This window comes from Stenella coeruleoalba (assembly GCF_951394435.1).
Source record: "Stenella coeruleoalba genome assembly, chromosome: 2".
In the NCBI taxonomy this organism is placed as follows: domain Eukaryota; kingdom Metazoa; phylum Chordata; class Mammalia; order Artiodactyla; family Delphinidae; genus Stenella; species Stenella coeruleoalba.
Genome location: NC_137147.1, coordinates 158,867,473 through 158,894,176, shown reverse-complemented (window position 1 = coordinate 158,894,176; position 26,704 = coordinate 158,867,473). Strand labels below are relative to the sequence as shown.

The 26,704-nt window shown below is 43.6% G+C and overlaps 1 protein-coding gene across 1 annotated transcript in view; it reads right to left on the bottom strand.

Annotated features, from left to right (window-relative positions):
- The window catches only part of ITIH2 (inter-alpha-trypsin inhibitor heavy chain 2), a 63,803-nt gene that overhangs the window by 25,342 nt on the left and 11,757 nt on the right, over positions 1–26,704 (bottom strand). Inside the window, exons 3-13 of the mRNA XM_079912058.1 lie at positions 22,163–22,294; positions 21,739–21,822; positions 17,789–17,978; positions 16,600–16,742; positions 13,828–13,902; positions 10,904–10,936; positions 9,180–9,349; positions 5,951–6,055; positions 3,279–3,441; positions 1,545–1,652; positions 597–725 (exon numbers count right to left, since the gene is read on the bottom strand). Coding sequence (XP_079768184.1) covers positions 597–725; positions 1,545–1,652; positions 3,279–3,441; positions 5,951–6,055; positions 9,180–9,349; positions 10,904–10,936; positions 13,828–13,902; positions 16,600–16,742; positions 17,789–17,978; positions 21,739–21,822; positions 22,163–22,246 — 1,284 coding nt within the window. The 5' untranslated portion in view covers positions 22,247–22,294. The remainder of the gene's footprint in view (positions 1–596; positions 726–1,544; positions 1,653–3,278; positions 3,442–5,950; positions 6,056–9,179; positions 9,350–10,903; positions 10,937–13,827; positions 13,903–16,599; positions 16,743–17,788; positions 17,979–21,738; positions 21,823–22,162; positions 22,295–26,704) is intronic.

Genomic DNA, 26,704 nt, shown 5'->3' with positions numbered 1-26,704 from the left:
TAAAGACTGGCTCACCTCATTCTCTTTCCACTGCCCTTTGGTTGCTTCCCCCAGGACATTACAGTGTCCAGCTGTCAGGTGTGTAGCTGTGGACACTTCCCGACACCCCCCCATCCGTGGAGAGAAGCACAGGCTCTTGGCTACTAAGGCCTCATTACTTTAGCACAGGGAAATATGCACACACATCTAAGACGTGACAAAAGAGGAAAGGGAAATGCTCAAGAAATCTCACAGGGAACGTAATCTCTGTGCTTTCTTTGATCATCTCATTGCAAAGGGCCTTGGAAGGTTATCGAAAATTCCCATTTTGTAATTTCCTATGGTTCTTCATTCGAGGCCTAGACGTACCTTCCTGGGACAAAGGCATGAGACCCAATGACCTTTATTCAGTTATCTTGACATAAAATGCTCGGCGACACTTAGGGAAATATGCTTTTAGTCCCCTGTCTGCAGCCTTGACACTCGTCTGGGCAGCTGGGAACTACCCAGAGGCCGACGAGGTTTATTCGGGGGTGGGGGGGAAGGGGGGGTTATTCAACAGAAACCAGTTCTTTGGCTTTGGCGGGGCCATTCTCCCAGAGTCTGTTCTCACCCACCTGAAGCTCACCGACCTTCTCCTCTCTGTTCACATCGTACATCACCACGAGCTCACCAGCTACCGCAGTCTCGGAGCAGTTGGAACATTTTCTTTGTTGTGCTACCGTGGGCTTGAAGGTGACGTGTGCCTGGAAAGAACAGTAGTGTCACAGCCCGGTCTCGGCCCCCCTCCCTCTCCAGGTGAGGAGTTGACAGCTGCACCTTCTCGTGCACACAGGTGGAGGTCCAGGGCCATTCTGCATCCGGGCAGCATCGGTGGTCTCGTTGTTGATGGAAGGGATGGTGCCAAAGCATGTGAGGGGACGTCTAACAGCCTGCGGTGCTGCTGGCCTGGTTTCAGTCCTTTATAAGAGATTCAAAGAATTCCTCCCTTTCCCCCCATGGAAGAAACAGCTACCAGCTCTAGAAAGAGCTGCTGAAAGGTTCTTAGAGGACTTCGATCCCTCCGAAGGTGGTTACTGTTGGCCATTGAGGCAGAGAGAATTAGGCTGATATTTCTTGCTGTGATTAAGGAAAATCCACTGTGTATTATGTGAAAACTGTCTTCTTTTGGCTGCACCATGCGGCATGCAGGATCTTAGCTCCCCAACCAGGGATTGAACCCGCGTCCCCTGCAGTGGAAGCGCAGAGTCTTAACCACTGGACCAGTGGTTTTCAAGTCCCTGTGAAAACTGTCTTTTAGCTACTGCTCAAGTGAAATTACCTGGGGGAAATGGGACAGGACCTCCAAAAGGGACAGACTCTGGTCAAAATGCAATGAAACAATCCGTAATATTATTCTGTATATCCTGTGGGAGACCCTAGACTTTGCTCAGGGATCACTGTTCCTTCATATAGTTCCCTCAGCTCAGCACCTGACGGCTTTTCTATCCCCCAGAGCAGAGGAGGAGAGCAGAACCCAGGAGCCAGCGGCCACTTAGACTCTGTAACATCAATGCTTGTGGTACCTTCTGGTGTTCTTTAGATACGACGGGAACTCCATCAAAATGCCCATCAAATGTGTCCAGAACATGAAGAAATCTCATTCCCTGAGGTTCAATAATCCACACATCTACCTAGAGGTGGGAAAGAAATTACTCAAAGCATTAAAATATTTCAAGATTGAGCAAGAAGTACACTTACTAAGTCCTCTGCTGCTCTTCTCATCTTCAGGATTTCCCAAAGATGACCCAGCACGGCTCCACCATCACTTCTGCAAGTTCTTTAAATTGTGTGTGACACGATGCATCTCACCATGTAGGCTGAAGACCTTTTGGGCAACCTAGTATTCCCCTTCTATTGCTTCATTTCTCTGGGATTTAATTCCCCTTCGTCTACTCTGTTCCATTCCATTCTTATTTATTTTAAAAAATATTTATTTATTTGGCTGCACCAGGTCTTAGTTGCAGCATGCGGGATCTTTTAGTTGTGGCATGTGGGATCTAGTTTCCTGACCAGGGATCGAACCCGGGCCCCCTGCAATGGGAGCGCTGAGTCTTAACGGTTGGACCACCAGGGAAATCCCCATTCTATTCTTGTTTAGAAATAAGAATGGAATGAGAATTTTACCATGCTCCATTCATTCATCCCCTTGAATCTTCTACATCAATGGGCAAATTACAACCTGTCTGCTTCACCTTCCTATGTGTCAAATGGAGAGCAGGTCGAACTGTGCACTTCCCTGGGTTTCTTCCAGTTCTGCTCTGCCTCTTACACAAGTGGTCATGTGATGTCAATAAGATTCGAGCCAAGAAAAGAGCAGTTCAGTTCTCACAGCAAGAGGTGAAGATTACAGCAGAGGTGAGTTCAAATGGTAGCCAATGCCCTGCCGCAGCACTGCTCTCGAGGTGAAGGGAGCTGGAGTGCAATGCGGGGAACGTGGAGCAGATGAAGACGACTACCTCAACCTCCACTGAGCTGCTATTATTTGCCACCTACTTCCATAAGCTCATCTCACTTGTAACCAAGGAATCTAAGAACGTTGTAGTACCCTTTTCACAGGTGAGAAAATTGAGGCTCAGGATAGCTTGTCCCATGTGGAAGGTCAGTGTAGTGGGTTAAATGGAGCCCCCCGCCAAGACATGTCTATGTCAAATCCCTGGAAGCTGTGACTACTATCTGACTTGGAAAAGGGGTCTTTGCAGATGCAATAAAGGATCTTGAGACGAGATCATCCTGTACTACCCAATGGGCCCTAAAGTCAACGACAAGTGTTCTTACGAGAGCAAGGCACAGGGAGACTCGAGACGCTCAGAAGATACTCAGAACAGGTCACTCCCTGGTGACGTGACCAGGGGGGCAGAGATTAGAGTGATGTGGCCACAAGTCAAGGAATGCCAGCAGCTTCCAGATACCAGGAGAAGCAAGGACAGACTCTCTCTGGCAGCCTTTAGGTGCGTAGCCCTGCCAACAAGTTGATTTCAGACTTCCGTCCTCCAGAACTGTGTGAGAAGACGTTTCTGTTGCTCTCTGCCACCCAGTGTGTGGTCATTTGTTACAACAGGCCACAGGAAACTGACACAGCTAGTAAGGAAATGAGCTGGCATTGAAATCCGCAAGGAAGTGGGCTGGTTGACTCCAAACCCAGAATCCTCTCTGCACGCCACCCTGACCTGCAGTGTCGAGTGACATGGAACCCCACAAAGAGTGGGGACAGGCAGAAAGCACAGATGAGGGACAGAGCCGTAGAGGGATGGGCTCACCTCCAGGTGCTTGGCCAGTCGTCCTGGCTGTAGGTGGAGCCTGTGCTCGTAGGACCCCAGCTTCCTCCACTTCACTTCCTGGTAATGAAGTTCAAACTGCACCTTGGCTCCGGGGGCAATGTTCACTTCGGTTTTGAAGTTCTCCATATCGAGGGCTCTGCTCCTACAGGTGCAAGCCCCCCACGTGAGTCATCACAGGCAGAACCTACGCAGAGGGCAGCCGGGCTTCCCTGGGCTAGCAACCTGCCTACTGTCCAGAAGAATGAACGGTAGGTAGAGGTAACTGCAACTTCTAGATAAATTTCATTCCACCAGCCTGGAATTTTCTTCTCCTCTCCTACCTGATCTTTTTCTTCCAGAGCTTCTTACAGATTGGAGTGTCATCTGCAAAGAGCTACTAGTTATTGATCACCTATTATGTGCCAGGAACTGGACACACATATCATTGCTATTACAGCACCTCTGCAAGCTGGATCCCAATACCCTCAGTTATCAAATGATGACAGATGAGGCTCACAAAGGGTAAGTAATCGCTCCAGACCACACGGTGAATCAATTGTACGGTAGGAAATCAAACCCAAGTTTAGATGATTCCAAAGACAGCACGCCTTTCCTCTACTGCTTTTGAGACTCGTTCCAGAGATTCTTTATATTTTGAAAGTCTTCAGAAAGAAGACATCTATTATTTCATCAAATTGAATGTGTATTTCCAGCACTAATGCCTTATTTAGTCCCATACACACCAAAAGTCCAACGTGATCATTAATCTTGAGGTGTTTATGGTTTTAAAGAGAAAACAGCAGGATTGTCAAATGAGGGAGATTTGAGCATTAAGAGAAACAATGGGTGATTAAAAAACAAATTAAACAGCTAAATAAGCAAGGTGAGACCATGCATAATCGGATCGTTTGGGATCAGGGAAGTACCATGAAGAAGTGAGCTTGGGATACAGGGCAGCTGAAGAAAAAGATGAGCACGGCCGGGTACAGAGCTTAGAAGTAGAGAGTGGGGTGAGAGATCTGATGTATCTGGGTGGGGGAGGGCAGGCTACAATGCGAGCTCCGTGTTCTCTGCTGTATCCGCAGTACCTGGAGAAGTTTCTGCTGCAAATAAATATTTGTGGAATGAAGAAATAATAAATGGATGGATGATGTGGTCAAAGTGATGAGTAAAGACGGCAGAATGATACTTAAAGCACTTATTAACCTGGAGGCATGCTGGAGATGTTCCCTGGCTTGGAATTTCTCCTGTCCTTTCTCCTGGTTGAATTCTATTAATCTCTTTGGGCTCAGCTCAAACATCGAGTCTTCTGTGATGATCTGGACCCCTGGACAGAACTGTTCACTTGGTACTTGGAACTCCCATAGGGTTTTGTACCATCTCTACATTAGCACATTATACCATTATATATTACCCCATTATATATTATATATATTACACTTACCTATATAATATATATACTGTAGGCACCTATATGGTATATATGTTATAGTCACCTATATATTATATATATTACAGTCACCTATCTGTTATATATATTACAGTCATCTGTTATATATATTATAGTCACCCATAGGTTATATATATTATAGTCACCTGTATGTTATATGTATTACAGTCACCTAAATATTATACATATTACAGTCACCTATATGATATATATATTATAGTCACCTATATGCTATATATGTTATGGTCATCTATATGTTATAGTCACCTATACACTGTCCGTTCTGTGGCCATCTCCTCCACTGGCCTGACGGTGTTTGTTGCAGTGTTGCTGTCACCTTTGACAGAGCTGGGTAGTGTTAACGTTCAGTGCATTTTTTTTGAATGAATGAACACATGAATGAAATGAAAAGAACTTCAGCTAAGGGGAAATTTGGGCGTCTGGAGGAGGAGAAGGAGATGAAGAAAAGAAGATGGCAGGATCTGAGGGCGGCTTAGATACGCAGTGTGGGGATCAGTGAACATTCCTCTGACATTTCTGGTGGGAGAGGCTGCCTCTCTGAGGGTGGCGTGGCATTTCCAGTGTCTTATTTAAGACCGTAAGGGGAAAAAAATAAACAGAATCTAAACTAAGTAACTGTGCCGAAAAAGGTGCCACCCCATAAAAACAGGCCAAGAAGATCATTAAGACAAATTCCAAACCTTTCTTTCTGTGTTATGTGGTGCTGTAACAAGATCACCAATATTTTTCTTTCTTTCTTTTTTTTTGCAGTAGGCGGGCTTCTCACTGTTGTGGCCTCTCCCGTTGCGGAGCACAGGCTCCGGACGCGCAGGCTCAGTGGCCATGGCTCACGGGCCCAGCCGCTCCGCGGCATGTGGGATCCTCCCAGACTGGGGCACGAACCCGCGTCCCCTGCATCGGCAGGCGGACTCTCAACCACTGCGCCACCAGGGAAGCCCCGATCACCAATATTTCTGTAGTTCCTCTCTGTACTCTGCTGGGAATCAGTGTTTAGTGACAGGACAGCCATCTACATGCAAGGCAAGCTATGTAAGGCTAACACGTGTGAGATCATCCAAAACTCATGTGTTGCAGGAGGCCTTAGGGAAACAGGAACGGAGATACCTAACTCTGCCACCTGAGGATGAGGTTCTGTGCCTTCTCGGAGGCTGGTTTTGGGGTTGAGTGGGGGCAGCAGTGGATGAGGACCCCCCCCCCTTACCTCACCAATCCAGCCATTTTGCCTTTTGCTCTGGCCTGCGAGTAGAGGGCTCGGCCCACCGTCTTCTCCTTAACATAACTAGTAAATGTCGTGCCATCCACAGTCCTAAAAAATGACAGAGGGCCTACAGTTGGTCCAAATAGTAGTCTTAGCGCAACAAACAAACAACAAGCCAACAACGCAACCAGGTGGACTTAATGAATTATTTAATTATCATTTTGAACCTGCAGGAAACACAGAGACGTTGCATATTTCACAGGAGTCCCTTTATCTGTTAGTGTGATTAAGAGAGGTGAGGTGGGCTCCCGTCCTAAAAGCTTCCTCTTGCATATTGTAGTGTTTAAAATGTTTCTTCCTAACGTTCATAGCAGCACTATTTACAACAGCCAAGACACGGAAGCAACCTAAGTGTCCATCGACAGAGGAATGGATCAACAAGATGCTGTACATATATACAATGGAATACTACTTAGCATAAAAAAGAATAAAATAATGCCATTTGCAGCAACATGGGTGGACCTAGAGATGATCATACTAAGTGAAGTAAGTTGGACAGAGAAAGACAAATATCATATGATATCGCTCATATGTGGAATCTAAAGAAAATGATACAAATGAACTTATTTACAAAACAGAAAGAAACTCACCAACTTAAAGAACAAACCGATGGTTACCAAAGGGGAAACGTGGAAGGGGGAGAGGTAAATTAGGAGACTGGGATTATCACATACACACTAGTGCATAGAAATAGATAACCAACAAGTACCTACTGTATAGCACAGGGAACTCTACTCAATATTCTGTAATAACCTAAATGGGAAAAGAATTTGAAAAAGAATAGATGCATGTATATTGCAACTGAATCACTTAGCAGTACACCTGAAATTAACACAACATTGTAAATCAACTATACTCCAATATAAAAAATTTTTAAAATGTTTCTTCATTTTCCAGTTTTACCCTTCAGATTAAGGGTTGTTCTCTTGTGCCTCCCTTTGGAATGACAAATGTGCCTAGGATTGGTGACTGATAAGTCACTAGTTATCTGGCTGACTTTCGGTTTATAAGATCATTCTCCTGTGTGTTAAGGATCTGGGGTGGCCTGGGGGCATTACACTCTCCTGTGAGGGTGGAAAAGAGCAAGGAAAGATGAAGAAAGGTGCCTGTCAATCTCTTTGCACAGTTTGTGTTTATCTCTCCAACATCTCCCTCGGGGACCTCTGTGTGCTCATGTCACCTCTGTCTCTTAGCTGGCCGTCACCTAATCCGTCCCAATAATGGTTAGCTGGAGCAGTCGAATGACAGAATTTTAGAAGCAAAATGGAACATCTGGGCTTCAAGTGGGCAGCATCTCTCCCCAAGGAGGTATTTAAAGTGCATGGAGAAATTTTTGGCTGTTCTGATGACTGAGAAGGGCTGCTGGCATTATGGGACGACCCCAAGAGTGCTAGACATTCTGCAACGTGAGGTGGAGTTTCCTGTCCCAAATGCTAACAGCATGCTTGTCAAGCACGCTTGGTTCACCTCTGTAGGTGAGAGAAATAAGAGCCAAGGAGACAAGCGACTTGCTTGAGGTCACACACTCGCTCAGAGGCAGAGCTAGAACTGGACCCCGAGTGCCCAGGTCGGCACTATTTCCATCAAATCATGCTAAGGTTCGAAGACCAAAAAGTCTTTATGACCAAAGGAAATAATCTCTAATGGTGGAATATTTGGAACCTTGATAAATAGGCAGGAGAAGTTTTTTGACTGGAGATGGAGGTCTGTGCGGTTCATATTAAATTGTGGTGATGTAAGGAGCTATCTTCTCTGATTTATACATTCAGCCAGGAGTACAGAGAGATCAAAATAAACATATTTCACAATTCTGTCTTTCATCACCTCAAATCTTCTAAGGAATGAGATGGGGACAAAGGGAAAGAATGAAGGAAAACAGAAAGATGAGATACCTGGAATATCTAGTCATATAGTTTAAAAATAAGAATTTATTAAACTAGCTTTAATATAATTTTTTAGACAGTGTCATATAATACCACTACATAAAATCTTTTCCTTCTACATTTGCTTTTTAGAAAAGGCTGACTAAAATAATTTTTTTTGTTAATAAATTTCTCAGACAATTTGAAGGATTCAAAATCCATGAATTCCAATTCCAATAAGTCCAATTCCAAGTTACAAATTGCCTTTTGTTCCCCTCACCTTTGTTTTGTTTAGAAAATATAATTAAAATGGCTCTGCCATTTTTAGAAGCCAAAGTGCTTGGTATTTGAACCTTTTATTTTATTTATTCCTCTATTGGCAGAACAGGGAAAGTTTACCCTTGATGAATGAAGCCTCAGGGTGGGAACAATATAACTGGCCTTCACTATTTGAAAGACATTTGGGTGGTTTAAAATTTTTTTATTATGGAAATCTTTAAGTATACAAAAAAATAGAATAATGTAAGACACCTCCATGAAACCATCACTGAGTTACACCATTATCAATACTCAGCCAACCTCCATTTTCTATACCCCCTCCTTCCACCTCATTTATTCTGAAGCCAATCTCAGATAGCTGACCATCTCATCCTTGAACACTTCAGTATGCATTTTGTAGGGAATTTTTTAAAAGTTCTTTTGTGAATAGAACTAGAGTCATTGAGTAGGAAATGGAACGGATTTCCATTAAGTGGCAGAAATAATTCTAAGCGCTGCCAACCACTGAGTGAATTGCCTTGGAAAGTAGTGAGTTTATCATCAAGGAGATATTCAAGCCAAGCCTGGGTAATGCTCACTAGTCAGCGGCTACACAGAGGAATTCAAGCACTGGACACGTGACTGGATTTAATCCGCGGTTCTCCACTTCTTTTTCCCCGTAAAGAAACATGTGATAGATGATGCTGACCTGCAACCTCCTACACACTCATATACGGTTTCCTGTAACCCAGGGCAACTCCATATATTTTTCTCTCCCCAAGTAAGTGGGAGGTTGTTACCACAGAGATAGGCTTAAGGATGCTTTAATTTATCAGAAAAGAAAAGTAAATGCTTCACAAATTCTGTTACTCTGAACAGAAGCAAAACACTGGGACCCACCCCAAGATGACTCTTGATGTCCAGGGGGTCCACAGCTCTGAAAGCGAGAACCACTGGACTAGGTGGCCATTAAGGTCCATCCTAACTGTGACGGGGTTCGATTCTTTGAGCAGAGCACATCCAGTTTCTGGTTCTGCACAGGAGTTACTCACATGGAGAAGTTGGAGATGAAGGCTCCTTTGGGAATCTGCACATCGAACACGACATCCTGAGGCTGTGGGGAGTGGTTCACCACTTTGGCCTGGATGACAGTGTTGGCCATTCGGGAAGTGACAGTAGACCGGACTTTATAGCTATAAAGAGTCACTTGATCAACATCTTCCTGTAATTGGCAAGAAAATACAACTGTACTCAGAGAAAAATGACACAGAACTTCACTACGTATTCAACGCTAACATTGGTCCATTTGATTACAAACAATTCTAAGGCATCGGTAAGCATATAACTCAGGTATTACTAAGCATTCTCCTAACTTCTTGGAATACTCCTCAGGCAGAAGCCTGAGATAGCTTCTTTTTTTTTTTTTTTTGTCATTAGTAAACTTTAACGTGCCCTTTTCAGAACCAAACAGATCAAAGATTAAAAAAAGCAAAGTCATAAATTAAATATCAATAAAAATAAAAAAGTCAGAGGAAATATGAAATTAAAATAAATAAAATTTAATAACAAAAGGCCTGAGATATCTTGAGATGCCTTTCAAGCGCTATGAGTCTATTAAAAATGATTAAAGGTTAGAATACGAGGAGAAAATGGTTGTGGGGAAGCAAGTTTGGATTACGAAAGTGCAGGAAATAACTTCGAATGCAGGGCCAGAGGGAAGGAAGGATGCAGGACTGCAGCGTTGGAAGGGGACCTGGGCACTTCCAGCGGTACGGTGGGGTGGAAGACACATGTGGTCCCCAGAGCCCCACACTGCCACCTACCTTCTTCAACCTGATCTATTGTAATTTCACCTTCTTGCAGTCCTCTTGTCCTTTCCCAAATTAAAACAAAATATGAGAATGCTGATGGATGTGAACAAAGAACAGAATATCTTGCAGAGGGCGTTTTGATGCAGTTACTGGTCCAGTCCTCGGGACCCCTAATCCCAATCCTTCTCTACTGATTTAAGGCAGTTCTAGTATCCGTATGCTCAAAGACAAAGTACTGCAAACACACATCTTTTAGGAGGTGACTCTAAACAGTCAGGATTATGGCAGTGATGTGACCGACTAGGTTTTGCTTTTTTCTCCGAAAGGTTTTGCTTATTTCAATACTAGGTGTCATATGCCTCAACTTTGTCATCCAAGATTAAACCTTTCAACACATTAACATCCAGCCCACCTCAAGCTGAGATAAAACCCAGGCTACGTTGTTTGTCCTTCTTCCCCCCTAACCCAGAGCTTCTCACAGTTGCTGTCAGTTCAGAGCAGGAAGCCCAGGGAACCCTTCCTCTTGATGTTTTCTTGCCACAGGAAGCTCTACTCCGAACATCTCAGGGAATCGGGCCATTTCATGTTTAAGAGTGCTTTTTCCATACTCACGGCTTTACCCTCCAAAGCTGTTAGGTGTCCTATTTTAAATCAAAACTATTCTGTTGGAATAAATACACAGTTTTTATTCCAAAAACACCTACAATGTTGTCAAAACTTGCGTAAGTAAAGAGAAGGGACATTTTCACTCCTGGGGACAGCTCTCCCGGCTGCATACAAACTGCACCCTTTCATGCTGAATTTTAGACACACTTCCAAACAGAACTGGGCAAGGGGGTATTTCGAAAGTCAGGTAAACATTCTCAGTGATGAAGACAAAGGAGGCACCCGTATTGATTGCTCGATAATAGGTAACAGAAAAGTCATTCAGACATCAATTTTTAACAAAATCAAAGTAAACTTACCATCATTTCTCCAGATTCTCCAGAAACACTCCTCTGTGAAAGGAAGTTGGATAATCATTCTTCAGAAGCGTGTTGCTTATTACCTTGAGGGCAAAAACTGTTTTCTCAAAATATACTTTCTCAAAAGATATTTTTTCCTTCAGTGCTGAGCTATAATTCATTCACGGGAACCAAGACATAATTACCAAATATTCTTGAATGCTATTTTCCCACTGGTGTGTTTCTGTGAACAAATGTCTCAGTCACTGTTTGGTTGCATGCCCACCATCCTTCGATACAATGCTAAAACCTATGTTTTCAAATGAAAATGTTCAACCAAACTTAAGCTGAGTAGCACAGATCACCTTTACCCTGTCTATTTGTCTGATTGTTTTCTCAGCAGCAGAGTCTTTCTTCAAAGTCAGGCAGTGGGAAGGCACGTCTGTCTCTTCCACTAGATGAAGCTACATGGGAGCAGAGACTTGGATGCGTTTCCTCCTTGGTGTAGCCCCTGAGTCAAGCACGGTGGAAAATCCTGTACTCAACAGCTATGCTAGAGAATTACAGTAAGTCCCCTACATACGAACCTTCAAGTTGCGAACTTTTGAAGATGCGAACGTGCATTCCATCAACATCAGGCATGAGTGAAATTGCAGCTTGCCCTCCGTCTCCTACTTCTGACGGTCCTTCAGCTCTACCATCTCCCACCTCCTCTCCCTCCTCCAGGCAGTAACTCTCCTTTCCTGTTCACTCGATGCCATCCCCTTTACGCCAGCTGTTGTACTGCACTACTGTACTTTTCAAGGTACTGTACTGTAAGATTAAACATGTTTTCTTGGGACTTCCTGGTGGCGCAGTGGTTGGGAGTCCGCCTGCCAGTGCAGGGGACATGGGTTCAAGCCCTGGTCTGGGAGGATCCCACATGCCGTGGATCAACTAAGCCCATGTGCCACGACTACTGAGCCTGTGCTCTAGAGCCCACGAGCCACAACTACTGGGCCCATGTGCCACAACTACTGAAGCCCGCGCACCTAGAGCCCGTGCTCCACAAGAGAAGTCACGGCAATGAGAAGCCTACGCACCACAATGAAGACCCAACACAGCCAAAAATAATAAATAAATTAATTAATTTTAAAAATTAAACTTAAAAAAATTATTTTAAAAGTTTTATTTTTTGTGTTTGTTTTTTATGCATTATTTGTGTGAGAAGTATTATAAACCTATTACAGTAGGTTTATAGCCGATTGTGTTAGTTGGGTACCTAGGCTAACTTTGTCACGCTTACGAACAAACTTGCTGATGTAGGGGACTTACTGTATCCACATGAATGACTGTCCTGTGGGCATGGAAAACTGACTGGCTTTAGAGTGATGGGTGAACCTTTAATGTCAGATGGATTTTAAAGTAATAATTAAGGTGTGGGACATTAGCTTTGCTTGCCTGATTTGGGGTGAGTTGAAATTTTAGGGGGTATTATGTGACATAGTGAGGCCAATGACTGCCTTTTTCTAGACTTTTTTAAATTGGAGCATGGTTTATTTATTTATTTATTTTTGGCTGCATTGGGTCTTTGTTGCTGCACACAGGCTTCTCATTGTGGTGGCTTCTCTTGTTGCAGAGCACTGGCTCTAGGCGCGCGGGCTTCAGCAGTTGTGGCTTGCTGGTTTCAGTAGTTGTGGCTCACGGGCTCTAGAGCTCAGGTTCAGCAGCTCTGGAGCACGGGCTTAGCTGCTCCGCGGTATGTGGGATCTTCTGGGACCAGGGCTCGAACCTGTGTCCCCTGCATTGGCAGGCGGATCCTTAACCACTGCGCCACCAGGGAAGCAGTGTTAGTTTAGTGTTAGTTTCAGGTGTACAGCAAAGTGATTCGGTTATACCTACATATATAACTATTCTTTTTCAGATACTTTTCCCTTATAGTTTATTACAAAATACTGAGTATAGTTCTCTGTGCTATACAGTAAGTCCTTATTGGTTATCTATTTAATTTTATTTATTTTTTGGCCGTGCTACGCGGCTTGCATGATCTTAGTTCCCCAACCAGGGATCGAACCTGTGCCCCCTGCAGTGGAAGCGTGCAGTCCTAACCACCGGACCACCAGGGATGTCCTGGTTATCTGTTTTATGTATAGTAGTGTGTATCTGTTAATCAACTTCCTAATTTATCCCTCTCCCCCTTTCCCCTTTGGTAATCCTAAGTTTGTTTTCTATGTCTGTGGGTCTTTTGGACTTTTTGAATGCAATTCCATACGATGATGTTTTCCCTTTTAGATGAAGACCCTGACATGAGGACTTGCCTATTGGGTTTTAATACTATCGGTCTACAAAAAGCCTGGACTTGCAGCAGGTCAAAAATTCATACCCGCACAAAAGATGTCATAGGTCAGCTTAGAGTTGCTTCCACAAATACCTCCTTTTTTAGCACCTGGGCTCTACATGGGAGAAGCCAACCTTTCTTGGCCCCCTGGAGAACTCACCCCATGAGTTAGAGCATTTTGTCTGTGCTGTTGCTGGCATCCGGGAGGAGACCGCCAGCATGGTCAGGTCCCCTGTGCTCTCTGAGCAACTCCCCGAGACAGTAGAGACCGTGACTAGGTAGGAGACCATGTGTGGCCCCAATAGGAAGTGTCCTAAGAGGAAATTCTTCCATATAAAGCAGTAAAACTATCCCATAATCTTAAACTTTGAAGAAAACACATAGCAATGTATTCTCTAAGGGACCAAGGTGACCATTACAGTTTGAAGATGAACAGACAGCCGTGTGGAGGCTTCCCTTTATTTCAGCTGGACAGTGTTTCCTCCAGGTGTAAAACCAGCAGACTCTTTGCTGCTAAAAAAACATGCTCTTGAGAAAATGTAGCAAAAATCATCTCAACCCTTTTCTTATTTCTTCAATCATGATCTCTTTCACTTATTTGCCCTTTTGGAACTGAGGTTTACTGTACCTGGTACCTCCGGTTCTCTGGCACAAATTGAAATTTGCCTGGGGCCAGTTCCACAAGGTCTCCATATTCTGCAAACTTAAAAAAGAATTTAGGATGTTTATTTCTATCAACAAAAAGCAGGGAGCTGGTGATAGGCATAAGGGACTGTATTCAATATATTATTTTGTCTTGTTTTCTATATCTCTGGGCAATCTCATTTTTTCAAACAATGATTTCTTTTTTTAAAATTGAAGTATAGTTGATTTACAATGTTTCAGGTGTACAGCAAAGTGATTCAGCTATACATATACATATAATCTATTCTTTTTCACTATCTTTTCCCATACAGGTTATTACAGAGTATTGAGTAGAGTTCCCTGAGCTATACATACAGTAGGTCCTTGCCATTTATCTATTTTATATATAGTAGTGTGTATCTGCTAATCCCAAATCCCTAATTTATCCTTCCCCCCTTTTCCCTTTGGAACTGTTAAGTTTGTTTTCTGTGTCTGTTACAATGATTTTTTTTTTTTCTCTCTAGTTGCAGAGAGCAGGGGTTACTCTTCATTGCAGTGTGCGGGCTTCTCATTGCGGTGGCTTCTCTTGTTGCAGAGCACGGGCTCTAGGCATGCAGGCTTCAGTAGTTGTAGTACATGGGCTCACTACTTGCAGCATGCGGGCCCTATAGCACTTGGGCTTCAGTAGTTGTGGCACATGGGCTCAGTAGTTGTGGCTTGCGGGCTCTAGAGCACAGGCTCAGTAGTTGCGGTGCACGGGTTTAGTTGCTCCGTGGCATGTGGGATCTTCCCGGACCAGGGCTCGAACCTGTGTCCCCTGCACTGGCAGGCAGATTCTTAACCACTGCGCCACCAGGGGAAGTCCCTACAATGATTTCTTTAATATATTTGTTTGCCAGTTACTTCTCAGAGGTGAGTAAATGAGAGTTAGTATCTCCAAATTTGCTGGAAGCAGGAGTTCATTTCTGAGTTTGCCTGAAGATGATGGAATATCCAAGTAGGAGTCACAGTAGCCCAGTGATCAGGTAGGTGCCTGGCAGAAGTACTGGGTAGATCTTGGGGGCATCAGAGGTGTCTTACTAGGTAAATGTGGGCCATTATCCATTGAGTTAGAAATGGCGATGTGAAAGGAATGCCAGTAAGTGACTGAAAAAGCACAAACACATTTGGATATCTTGCCTCCAACTCCTGGCTTCGTCAATGAGATTTCCAACGTATTCTGGTAGTTTTTAAAGTGTTAGAAAATATGATAGTTTCTAGGCAGACAGGGTGATTTTTTTTTTCTTGCAAATATGCCATCCTGTTCTTTGGCATCTTTGTAGGTAATCCACTCTGTAAGTAGCACAAGCCGCTGCGCCTTCTAGGATATTCCCAGAATACATGCTGCTTTTCTGGCATCAAAATAGCTCTTGGGGCTTCCCTGGTGGCGCAGTGGTTAAGAATCCGCCTGCCAATGCGGGGGACACGGGTTCGAACCCTGGTCCGGGAAGACCCCACCCACCCCTCGGAGCAACAAAGCCCATGAGCCACAAATACTGAGCCTGCACTCTAGAGCCCGCGAGCCACAACTACTGAAGCACGCACGCCTAGAGCCCGTGCTCTGCAACAAGAGAAGGCACCGCAATGAGAAGCCCGCGCACCGCAACAAAGAGTAGCTCCTGCTCGCCGCAACTAGAGAAATGCCCATGCGCAGCAACAAAGACCCAACGCAGCCAAAAGCAAATAAATAAATAAATTTATTAAAAAGAAAAAAAGCTCTTGTATGACTTTCAGTCCAAGGCTTTCAATACGTTGGGGATGATCAAGGGTCTGAAGTGAAGACCTTGAGCTCCCCAGGAGTAATTCCTACACTCTGCCCGTCCATTTACCCAATCTTCCCCTTTAACAGGAATATTAAGTGTCCTTAATTTGGAAATCATTTTCACTTAGGTATGACAAACAAAGTGCTTTGAAAATGACTTTTCTATATACTCTTAAGTAAAAGAGTGATAGTGATATTCCATAATAACAGTTATGAGAGCTAATAATTATTAAGTTCTTCCCCAGGTTTGCACTGTGCTGGGTAGTTTACATATGTCACTTAATTCTTACAACAACCCTTTGGGTTAGATCAATTATTATCCCCAATTTTTTAGATAAGGAGGGGGCAGCTGTACTTCGTAAGCGGTACACTATGGGGTCGGGCTGTAAACTTGGTTCTCATGCAAAACCTGTTAATGCTCTAAAGGGTAAATATATGTTCCAGAACTTATGGTTACCGGGGGGAAGGGATAGTTAGGGAGTTTGGGACTGACATGGACACATGGCTATATTTAAAACAGATAACCAACAGGGTCCTACTGTACAGCACAGGGAACTCTGCTCAATATTATACAACAACCTAAATGGGAAAAGAATTTGGAAAAGAATAGATACATGTATAATTGAATCACCCTGATGTATGCCTAAACTGTCACAACATTGGTAATCAACTGTACTCCATATAAAATAAAAAGTTAAACATCCTTATCACAAGGGGAAAAAAACTGTAACTATGTATGGTGAGAGCTGTTAAAGACATTGTGGTGATCATTTTCCAATATATACAAATATTGAATCAAAAAAAGGGTAAATACAGGTTCCAGTGATTATAATAGTGAACACGTCTACGCAGATTAATTTTATCATGAATTTCCATTCCACACAGAATGCTGTCCTTGAATAGCAACAGGTAACAGGTTATTTACCAAGCTAACCTTTGGAGCCGACGGCAAGGAAGTCTTCTGGAAGTACTTACTTCTGAAAGTCCGTTAGTGGGGATTTCGAAGCCCTGTGATTCAGAAAGGAGGAAGCAGACGAGAAAGCACACGAGCCCCTTCATCGTGCTAGGTTGCTCTGCCCAGCTCTCCAGTGCCGGGTCTGGGAGGAGCCCACTGCTCCCTGAACCACGATCAGAGGCACAGCAGAGCCGTACAGTTGGTTTTCAAAAAGAAAATTGAGAGAAAAGAGAAGAAGAGAGCTCTCAAACTTTGTTCCAAAACAGGACAAATATTTGTTCTGGAGTTCAAACTTAAGCTGGGGAGGGGGGGTGGGTCACACACCCAGAGGTTATTCAAACAGCAGAGCTGGGGGCAGTCCCTGGGCTGTGAGAGTAAGGCAGGGTCGGACAGATGTGCAGTGCTTTTTTCTTTTTTTTTCCTTTTGCTGATTTCTGTTCATCTTAAAATCAGAGAGACCTAAGATCAGCGTCATCTTCTTTGAAAGACCAGGTGAGGCACGTGACTGAGAAATCGAGTCAGAGAGGAAAAAGCTAAAGTGAAAAGCTTCTAGAAACAAAATCCTTTGGTTTAAGTGAAAGCAGGAGGAATTTAGGAAAAGTGGGAGAAGAAACCCCACGGTTTTCTGAGCAAAGCACTCACTGGCAGTGTCTCTCCCTCTCCCTTTGAAAACCGAGAACCTATTTCATGAGAGAACTGGGCAAGCAGCAGTGTGGGAGGTTAGGCACCCCTTCAGCAAGGAAGTTTCAGGAACCTCTTTGATTAAGAGAACAGAGTCTGTTCCGGCTGCCCCTGGTCACTCTCACTCAGGTCAGCGGAAAATCAGTTCTCCCCATCCCAGAACCAGAGACAGCCCAGCCTGGAATCCCTTCCCACCCATGGTCATGAATCCTAATAACAATGTTAACTAGGATTTATTGAGCCCTTTGTGGTGTCATGCACTTTTACCTACATTAACTTTAACCCCCTGTTTTTATTCAACTATAAAAGAGCCATGTGAGATGTGTACTACATTTATCTTCATTCACAATGGAGGAAGGTAAGGTTAAGTATCAATAGCTGATTCCACATTTCATAGTTAGCACGTGGAGACTTAATTCAAGGTCAGCCTGACCTCAAATCCTTTGTTGTTCGTGACCACGTCCAGGAGAGGCAGCCTGGGGTCCACCTCTGGGATCAGTGTTCCAAGTGTGAATTTAGACTAATTACCTGTAGTTCCCAAGCTGGGTGGCCAGTGTACTTGATGAGCCTCTACTCCAGACATCTGCTTGAACAGAGCCATGCTGTGGACCTCAGTTTGGCCAGCTCCCATGTCTTTTCTGGCAGTTTCCTTTGCCAGGATGGAACTACGGCTTCCTGCCCGAGGTCCCTGATCCATCACCTGGTCCGGGTCTTGCTGCTGAAAAAACCTCTACTTTCTCAAAGTTCACTCCCACAGGGGAACTTTCACCCACATGCAAACAGAAAGTCTGCGATGGCCTTTGAAACCTGGTGATGTAGGGCTGTTTCCACCAGATCCGTGCCGACCAGACTCAGCTAGCTTCTGTGGATCCCAGTCACTCATCTTGAGGATTACAGTGAACCCAGGACGAACAGGTCACTTCTCTGAGATTGCCCTCTGATTTTGTTCAAAGGGACATGGTTTAAAGTTTATTTCAAAAACAATGCAAGTGAAAAGAGGAAATCAAAACCATGCCAAAAAAGATAAACTGACATATTAAAATATGCAAAATGATCTTTAAAAAACGACAAATTTATTTGTTAAATCCAAGCACATGCCCCAAATAACTGGAAGTGCTGGTTCAAATGTAATATAAAATGCAAATAGATTAAATTTATCTGTAAGATTATGAAGGGTTACTGATGATTGTTTTAAAAATGTTCAACTGTATGCTGCTTCTAACAATTACACTTTATCTCCAAGAGACAAAAACAGACTGAAAGTTGAGATAGCATTAAAATCTATCTTATTTATTTCAAATACTTGAAAATGGGGGTTACAAAGTTGGTATAGGGTTAAATTAGATGTCATAGCAAATAATACTAAAAGGGAAGTCAGAAGAGAGAATTAAATCTAAGATTATTAATTGTATGCAAATTGTTGTGAAGTACCTCTCTAGAAATTGTTCATCTTGCAAAACTAAAACCCTGTCCCCATTAAACAATAATTCCCCATTCTGCCTGCCCCCAGCTCCCGGCAACCATCATCCTGTTTTCTTTTTCTATGAGTATGATTACTTTACATACATCATATAAGTGGAATCATCCAGTATTTGTCCTTTTGTGAATGGCTTATCTCATTTAGCATAACGTCCTCATGGTCGATCCATGTTAACGCCTGTCAGGACTTCCTTCTTTATTTAAGGCTAAATATAATAGTCTATCATATGTATATATCCCATTTTCTTTATCCATTCATCCTGCTATGGACACTTAGGCTTTGTCTGTTAAACAAGTGTATTTTTAAACTTTTCTCTGAAATACTTCATAATTAAACATTTTAAAAACAATTTAAAGAGCAAAAAAAAATCAGTTTCAAATCAGTTAAAAATATTTTCAGCAAGGAATAAACGTAAACTTGGTGGAATAAAGAAAATCCCTTGTTTTACGTGCCACCTCATTTTGTTTAAATAGAATAGAGATCTAAGCTAAACAAATCAATCTATTAGCTGAAGGTAGAGCGGTGTTTGCTACGAATGAAGATGACGTGGGTTCGGATCATGTACGTTGATTTGGTTTTGTTAAGTGTGTACTGCATGATTTGGGTAGTGAATTTACACGCCCCTTCCCCCCCCCCCCCAAATGCTTGGTCTCAGCTAAGAGTGAACGTGGTAAGCATTTCTGGGGACATACCAACCGATATGGATTGCACTTTCTCTCCATTCCCACTGTCACTACTCTCATTAATTTTTCTGGAATGATAGCGATGTTTTCTAGAGACGTCTTGGCTGCTGTTTCTGAATCCATCACACCACGGCTGAAGCAGCGTCCGAGTGCAGCTGTGAAGCGGTTACTCCCTGCTCCAAAGTTTTCACTCTCTTTCTATAGAGGATCCGGCCAAGACTGATTTTCATGGTGGTCAGTGCTCTACCTTTTCAGCCTGAGCTCCAGCCTACACACCACAAAGCCAGATTATTGGCTCACCTCCAAACCTTTCAACCAAGTGCTTTCCCCGACACAGTTCCCCTTGCCTGGAATTCCCTGTTCCTCCAACGTCTCTCTATTAAAACCACATCCCTCTTTCAAAGCCCGTCTTAGTTGCGACTTCCGTCACCAACATTTTGCAGATTCCTCTGGCTGACATTCATCATTCGTGTCCTTTGGGGGCATAATTGCAACACACACCTCCATGCCTTGCTACATTTTCTCAAGTGTAGAGACCACACACTCCTTCATTCAACGCTCTTTATAGAGGAAGACAAATACCATATGATATCACTTATATGTAGAGTCTAAAATATAACATATGACACAAATGAACTTATCTACAAAACAGAAACAGACTCCCAGACATAGAGAACATACTTGTGGTTGCCAAGGGGGAGGGGGGTGGGAGAGAGAAGGATTGAGAGTTTGGGATTAGCAGATGCAAACTATTATATAGAGAATGGATAAACGACAAGGTCCTACTGTATAGCACAGGGAACTATATTCAACATCCTATGATAAACCATAATGGAAAAGAATATTTTAAAAAAGAATGCATATATGTATAACTGAATCACTTTGCTGTACATCAGAAACTAACACAACATTGTAAATCTACTATACTTCAATAAAATACACTAAAAAACCCACTCTTTATAGACAGCCTACTATGTGCCCAGCACTGCAGACAGTACTCACCACAGTGCCTTTGACCATAACTGGCCCTTAAGTATCAACACTGACTTGAATCACTGTTGGAAGGTGACCTGGGCCCAAGAGTAATAATTCTTTCCTTTCATACATTGTCCTTTTCAAAATATGTCCACATCGAGCTATTTAGCTCCCAATAATGGAACATAATATTCAATACCATCTTCAAAATCTAGAGTCTACCTCTTACTAGATTAGTCACTGTAGCAGGTTACTTTATCTCTCTGTAAATCAGTTTCTTCACTTGTAAGATGGGGCTATCCCATTCACGTCATGGGGCGGCCGTGAGGAAGAGTAAGTGAAGAACAAGATAGGTGCCTGGCGCAAATCTAGGAGCTGTTCTGTGCTTGTATCATTACTGTCACTGTTCTAAACAGCAAAAGAAACCCAGCTTGGAATGTAAAACAGAATCAAGGGCATATAACCGAGAGTTGTCTCTAGTTTTCTGCCTAAGTTTTCCCTTCAGCCTTTGGAATTGCACAGTGCTATACCTTCTGGAAAAATGTATCTTCTGGATACCGGAAGTGGGAAAAACACCCCTCCCCTCCCTTGTGTAGCGCGGGCTGGGGGAGTTCCCAGCCCAGTGGGTGCCTCAGCCTAGCCCTCATGGAAAAACCCTGTCACAGCTTTGCATTCTCTGCTGAGATAAAGACAATTAAGACCTTATGGGTTGAGTACCAAACAGAACCTCCAAAATTTGAACAAAACCATTCTCAACTAAGAGGTCCAAGATAATCTCTCGGTGGATATCTTTAACAGTTATTAATGTTGAAATAAATTCCATAGTATACTGTGGATACTGAAGTTGAGAAAGTAAAATTAACATGGTCTAAAAGAAAGTTACTTAGCACATTTTGCTCTTTTCTGAGATTGCTAGCGTGTTGGCGGTGGTTGGCTGTGGGCAAGGATAATGTGGAACATTTTTGTTGGTCTGCTAATAAAAAAAAAGACCTTATGGCATGTTTTGCAAATATAAATATGATTTCCAATATTCTGGCCCCTTCCATTGGTCATTTCATCTCTGATGACTATAATCTGATATTTGGAATGACCTCAGGACAAGCCAAGCTAAGGGCAGCCTGGGTCATGCTTCTCCTTTTATGCTGATAGCCTATCTCCAAATTCCAAGGTCTTGGGAAAAAACCCACCACGTTTGATCTCTCCTGCTGTCCAGAAGCGCCAGGCTCCCTATCAGGGCAGGTGTGTATTCAGGTCACGGGGTCCTGCACCTGGGGCCCTTCCACCAGCCCTGGCCCTGGGCGGCTCTCACTGGTGAATGGAATGTATCGGTTGGTACTTACATTCTCCCGATTTATAGCATGGAAATCGCTACCACAAATGCTGCCAGAATCTTCACTTTCATAGATGTGAGAATCAGTAGGAATCTAAGAGAAAAACATTTCAGTACGCTTCATAATGTTTAAATAAAAGAATAACTCATTTCATGCCCAATGAGAATTCTCGGGAATATCAATACACTTGGCATTTGTGGCTCTGAGTGTAAGGCATGGTGGCTTAGATAACGGTGCGGCGATAACTATCACACATTTACAAAATCCAGTTCTAGTTCTATCATTGTGAAAGAGTATATTTTTAAAAGTCCAAAGTCAAAGGTGAGCTAACGTACAAATAGCTGTATCTGACCCTTACCTGCTTGTTTCGCTAGTTCAGATGGGGCATGACATGGAGCAGGTCTGTCGTCTACACGTATTTGAACTCTCATACCTTCCTTTTAGTAGTCAGGTTAAGGTGTTCTGTCTTAGGTTCTTCAAAGATTATTTGTTTTAATTTCTCAAGATGATATTCCATTATTCTGTCACATCTTTTTTCCTCTCTCTTAGGTGTAGGTGTGGGCTGCTGTAATTTGGGACCAGAACACAAAGAGATTTCAGAAGAAAAATGTTAGACATTGGGTAGAGGTTTCATGGGCCAAAAACACAAAGTTAGAGTGTGGGGGGCTGATTTCCTTGTTCATTCTTTTTAAAAAATTGTTTATTTTATATTGGAGGATAGTTGATTTACAATGCTGTGTTAGTTTCAGGTGTACAGCAAAGTGATTCAGTCATATATATGTATATATACAGATTCCGATGTTCTTCCCATATAGGTTATTACAGAGTATTGAGTAGAGTGCCCAGTGCTATACAGTAGGTCCTGTTGATTATCTATTTTCTATATAGTAGTGTGTATATGTTAATCCCAAACTCCTAATTTATCTCTACCCCTCACCTTTCCCCTTTGGTAACCATAAGTTTGTTTTCTAAGTCTGTGAGTCTGTTTCCGTTTTGTAAATAAGTTCGCTTATAGCATTTTTTTTAGATTCCATATATAAGTGATATCATATGATATCTGTCTTTGTCTGACTTACTTCACTTCATATGATCACCTCTAGGTCCATCATGTTGCTGCAAATGGCATTATTTCATTTTCTCTCTTTTTTAAAAAAAATTTTGGGGCTTCCCTGGTGGCACAGTGGTTGAGAGTCCGCCTGCCGATGCAGGGGACACGGGTTCGTGTCCCGGTCCAGGAAGATCCCACATGCCGCAGAGCGGCTGGGCCCGTGAGCCATGGCCGCTGAGCCTGCGCGTCCGGAGCCTGTGCTCCACAACGGGAGAGGCCACAACAGTGAGAGGCACCCGTACCGCAAAAAATAAAATAAATAAATAAATAAAAAATTTTTGGTTGTGTTGGGTCTTTGTTGCTGTGTGCGGGCTTTCTCTAGTTGGCGGCTAGAGAGGGCTACTCTCTGTTGCGGTGCACAGGCTTCTCATTGTGGTGGCTTCTCTTGTTGCAGAGCACGGGCTTTAGGCACGTGGACTTCAGTAGTTGTGGCACATGGGTTCAGTAGTTGTGGCTCGTGGGCTTAGTTGCTCCGAGGCATGTGAGATCCTCCCGGACCAGGGCTCGAACCCTTGTCCCAGGCATTGGCAGGCGGATTCTTAACCACTGTGCCACCAGCGAAGTCCTAGTTCATTCTCTTTTTATGGCTGAGTAATAGTCCATTGTATATATGTACCACATCTTCTTTATCCATTCATCTGTTGATGGACATTTAGGTTGCTTCCATGTCTTGGCTATTGTAAATAGTGCTGCAATGAACATTGGGGTGCATATGATGTTTCCAAATTATGGTTTTCTATTCCTTGTTAATTCTTGAGCCACGAAAACTTGGTTTTGCCGTTGAGTCGTTTCCATTATTTTCTGCTCTGTGTTCCCTGTCTCAGAAGTTTGCATTCAAACCCATTGCCAAAAGGGAGACAGTTGGGTCCATGGGTGCCTGGGGACTGACCAGCCGTTATAGGTCAATTCCAGTGTAGCGGCTTCCTGCATCCCTCCCAGGGAATCTGGGTGTTTCTGGCGGGGAAGGGATCACATCTGGAAGCTGCTCTCACTATGACACTGACAGCTGGTATTGCTGTCCCAGGTTGGGACGCACCTTCATATGAGCTATTGTGGTTGCCTCTGAGGTGTAAATAGGGCAAGGAGTATGTGGGTATCTGAGCCACAAGGGATGCTCCAAGTCCTCTAGCTGAGAGTCTAATTTAAAAGATGATGAAAGTGAGGCTTGAGAAGCTAAGTCCGGGGCTAGAGTGATACAAGCTGGTCGTGGACAGAGGAGTGATATAGGGTGGGGGACAGACTAGTAGTGGCAATGGTGTCTGAACTGGGCAGACTGGTTCCTCCTCATTTCCAGCCCCAACCCTAGCCTGCTAACTCACCAGCTGTCTTCATGACTTTGGGCAATTTTCTGCGTGCCTCCATGTTCTCATCTGAAAAATGGGGATAAAAAATAGTACTCAACTCTGAGCATGTGTAAAGGGCCTAGAACAGTGCCTGCAACATATTAAGTGCTCAGTTAATGTCAGCAGTGATCAGTAGTGGTATCAAAGCACATTTAATCCATGGAATTCTGATCTCCAGGTAAGTACTCGGTGGTTTTTTTCATTTCATGTTACATCTCTTGTGTCCTCAAGGGTGTCTCAAGGGCATTTCAAATGGAATGAACACAGCCAAGGAGAAAGGCTGTCCTGTTAGCCTTGCATCAAGGAGGGGCCTCATGAGCCTCCCTCACTCTCATCCCTAACGTACCTCTTGCAGTTTGGTGTCGGGGCAACAGGGTAAACTCTCTCCCTCTTTTCCAGTGAGATGGCAGGTGAAAGGGACTTGGAAGGAGAGGTAGATTGAAGGGGTCATTACCAAGAAGACCAGCACACTTGTGAGAGCAGTGCTGGGAAGTCTAAAAGAATAAGTAGATGTGTGAGAGATCCCAACACCAAAAGGCACCTTTAAAGCTGTGTTTGGAGCGTGTGGGGGACAACGAAGAAGAATACTACAGCCGGGGAAAGAAGCGGCAATGTTAACTGGGAGTTTATTTAGCTTGGTTTTTCCTTGGAATAGGATAACCAACTGGAAGGTGTAGCATGAGCAATGGGTAAAACCCAGGAGGAATGTACCAGTAATAAGGCTGCACTGAACTAATTCAAATTAATCGTGTCTCGGCCCAAGACTAATTACATGCCAGGGAACCAAAAGAAATTCTGGAGAAAGAGCTTGTAAACGATGCTCCTTTGGTTCCTTCAGTTTCCAAAAAGGAAGCCATTTAGATTCTGTAAATTATAGGTTGGGGAACGTGAGGCTGACTTTATTTTTTTTTAGAAAAAGTATGAATGAATGAAACCATTCAAAAGAGGGTTTGAGAACTCTTGAGAAGGAAGCATTTTGACAAAGTCTTGTGTGCGGAAGGGGTTTGGTGACTAAGGCTCACTAGATTCTATGGGATAGGAAGAAAGTGGGAGGAATCAATGTGAGATTTGGGGGTAGATGGACCAGAGATGGCAGAGGAAGACAGCCTGGGCTCTGAAGTCTTGGGAGGTGGGCACCCAGGAGGCAGAAGGGGAGTCTGAAAACCACGGGAAGGTGCAAGAATACTGTAAAGACCTTCTCAAGGGTCAGGAAGTGGGAGGAACCAGCCACCTTCCGGTGCGTGCTGATGGTGGCTGGAGTTGAAATCCGAGGCGTGGGCCCAAGCCTAGTCCGGTCCTGAGATGCAAACTAATTTGTCAGCAGAGTCAGGGGCTGGTAACACACACACAATCCATTAACATGCCCGTACCGTGTATCATAGCCTAATTCTTCCCCTTGATTTGTAAGCTTGTGAATGGCAAAGGGCCATTTCCTGCCTAAAGGATCAGTGATTAAGCAGTGCTTGATTGAACTAATTTCACTTCTTTTTACCCCTGTGTTTCTATGCTAGAGACCCAGACTTCTTATAAGCACAGATGGTTTCCAATGTGCTTATCATGGATGAGATGGAAAATGAAAACGAATGAGCTTTAAACTGCTTAATTACAGAACCCATTGTTTGAACAAATCCAAGCAGAAGAGCTTTGATGAATAGATTGATGTTAAATTGAAGGAATGGATTTTGTGGTGAGAAACAGCATTCTAAAACTCACAGAGGGACTTCCCTGGTGGCACAGTAGTTAAGAATCCGCCTGCCAATGCAGGGGACACAAGTTCGAGCCCTGGTCCGGGAAGATCCCACATGCCACGGAGCAACTAAGCCCGTGTGCCACAACTACTGAAGCCCGTGCGCCTAGAGCCTGTGCTCTGCAACAAGAGAAGCCACCACAATGAGAAGCCCGCGCACCGCAATGAAGAGTAGCCCCCGCTCACCGCAATTAGAGAAAGCCAGTGGGGAGCAACAAAGACCCAACGCAGCCAAAAATAAATAAATAAAAAATAAAATTCACAGAACTTGTTCAAATAAAATATACTTGAAGTAGACTTGAATGAAACACTGGACAAAATTTCAGATGACAGGTTGTTGGAAAGAATGCCTAATATTCTGGTGGACAGATTGAGAATCCAAAGACATCTGGATAGGCCAAAATAAATTCCAGAAGCAGTGAAGACTCAGTGCGTTCACCAATGTAGACTCTACCTGGAATATTGCATTCAATTCTGAATGAAATTCAGAATTTGACTCTCTTCTCTGTGGCCTCCCCACGTGACCTGCACTTCTCCCTGCATGGCTGCGGGGCCTCCACAGGAGTATTCCTGGTGTGTGACAGTGGAAGCTGTAGATGGGTAAGGCCCGTCCATGGAAATTACACAGTCACACTTCTGCTGCATTTTACTGGGTCAAGAGAGTCTCCAGGCTCCCCAGATTCAAGGGCAAGAATTCCACTCTGTAAACAGCAGGTTCATCATAATCAATGATCAGTCACGTCACTTCTTTCACGGTTTTTCTGTGATTGGCCACTA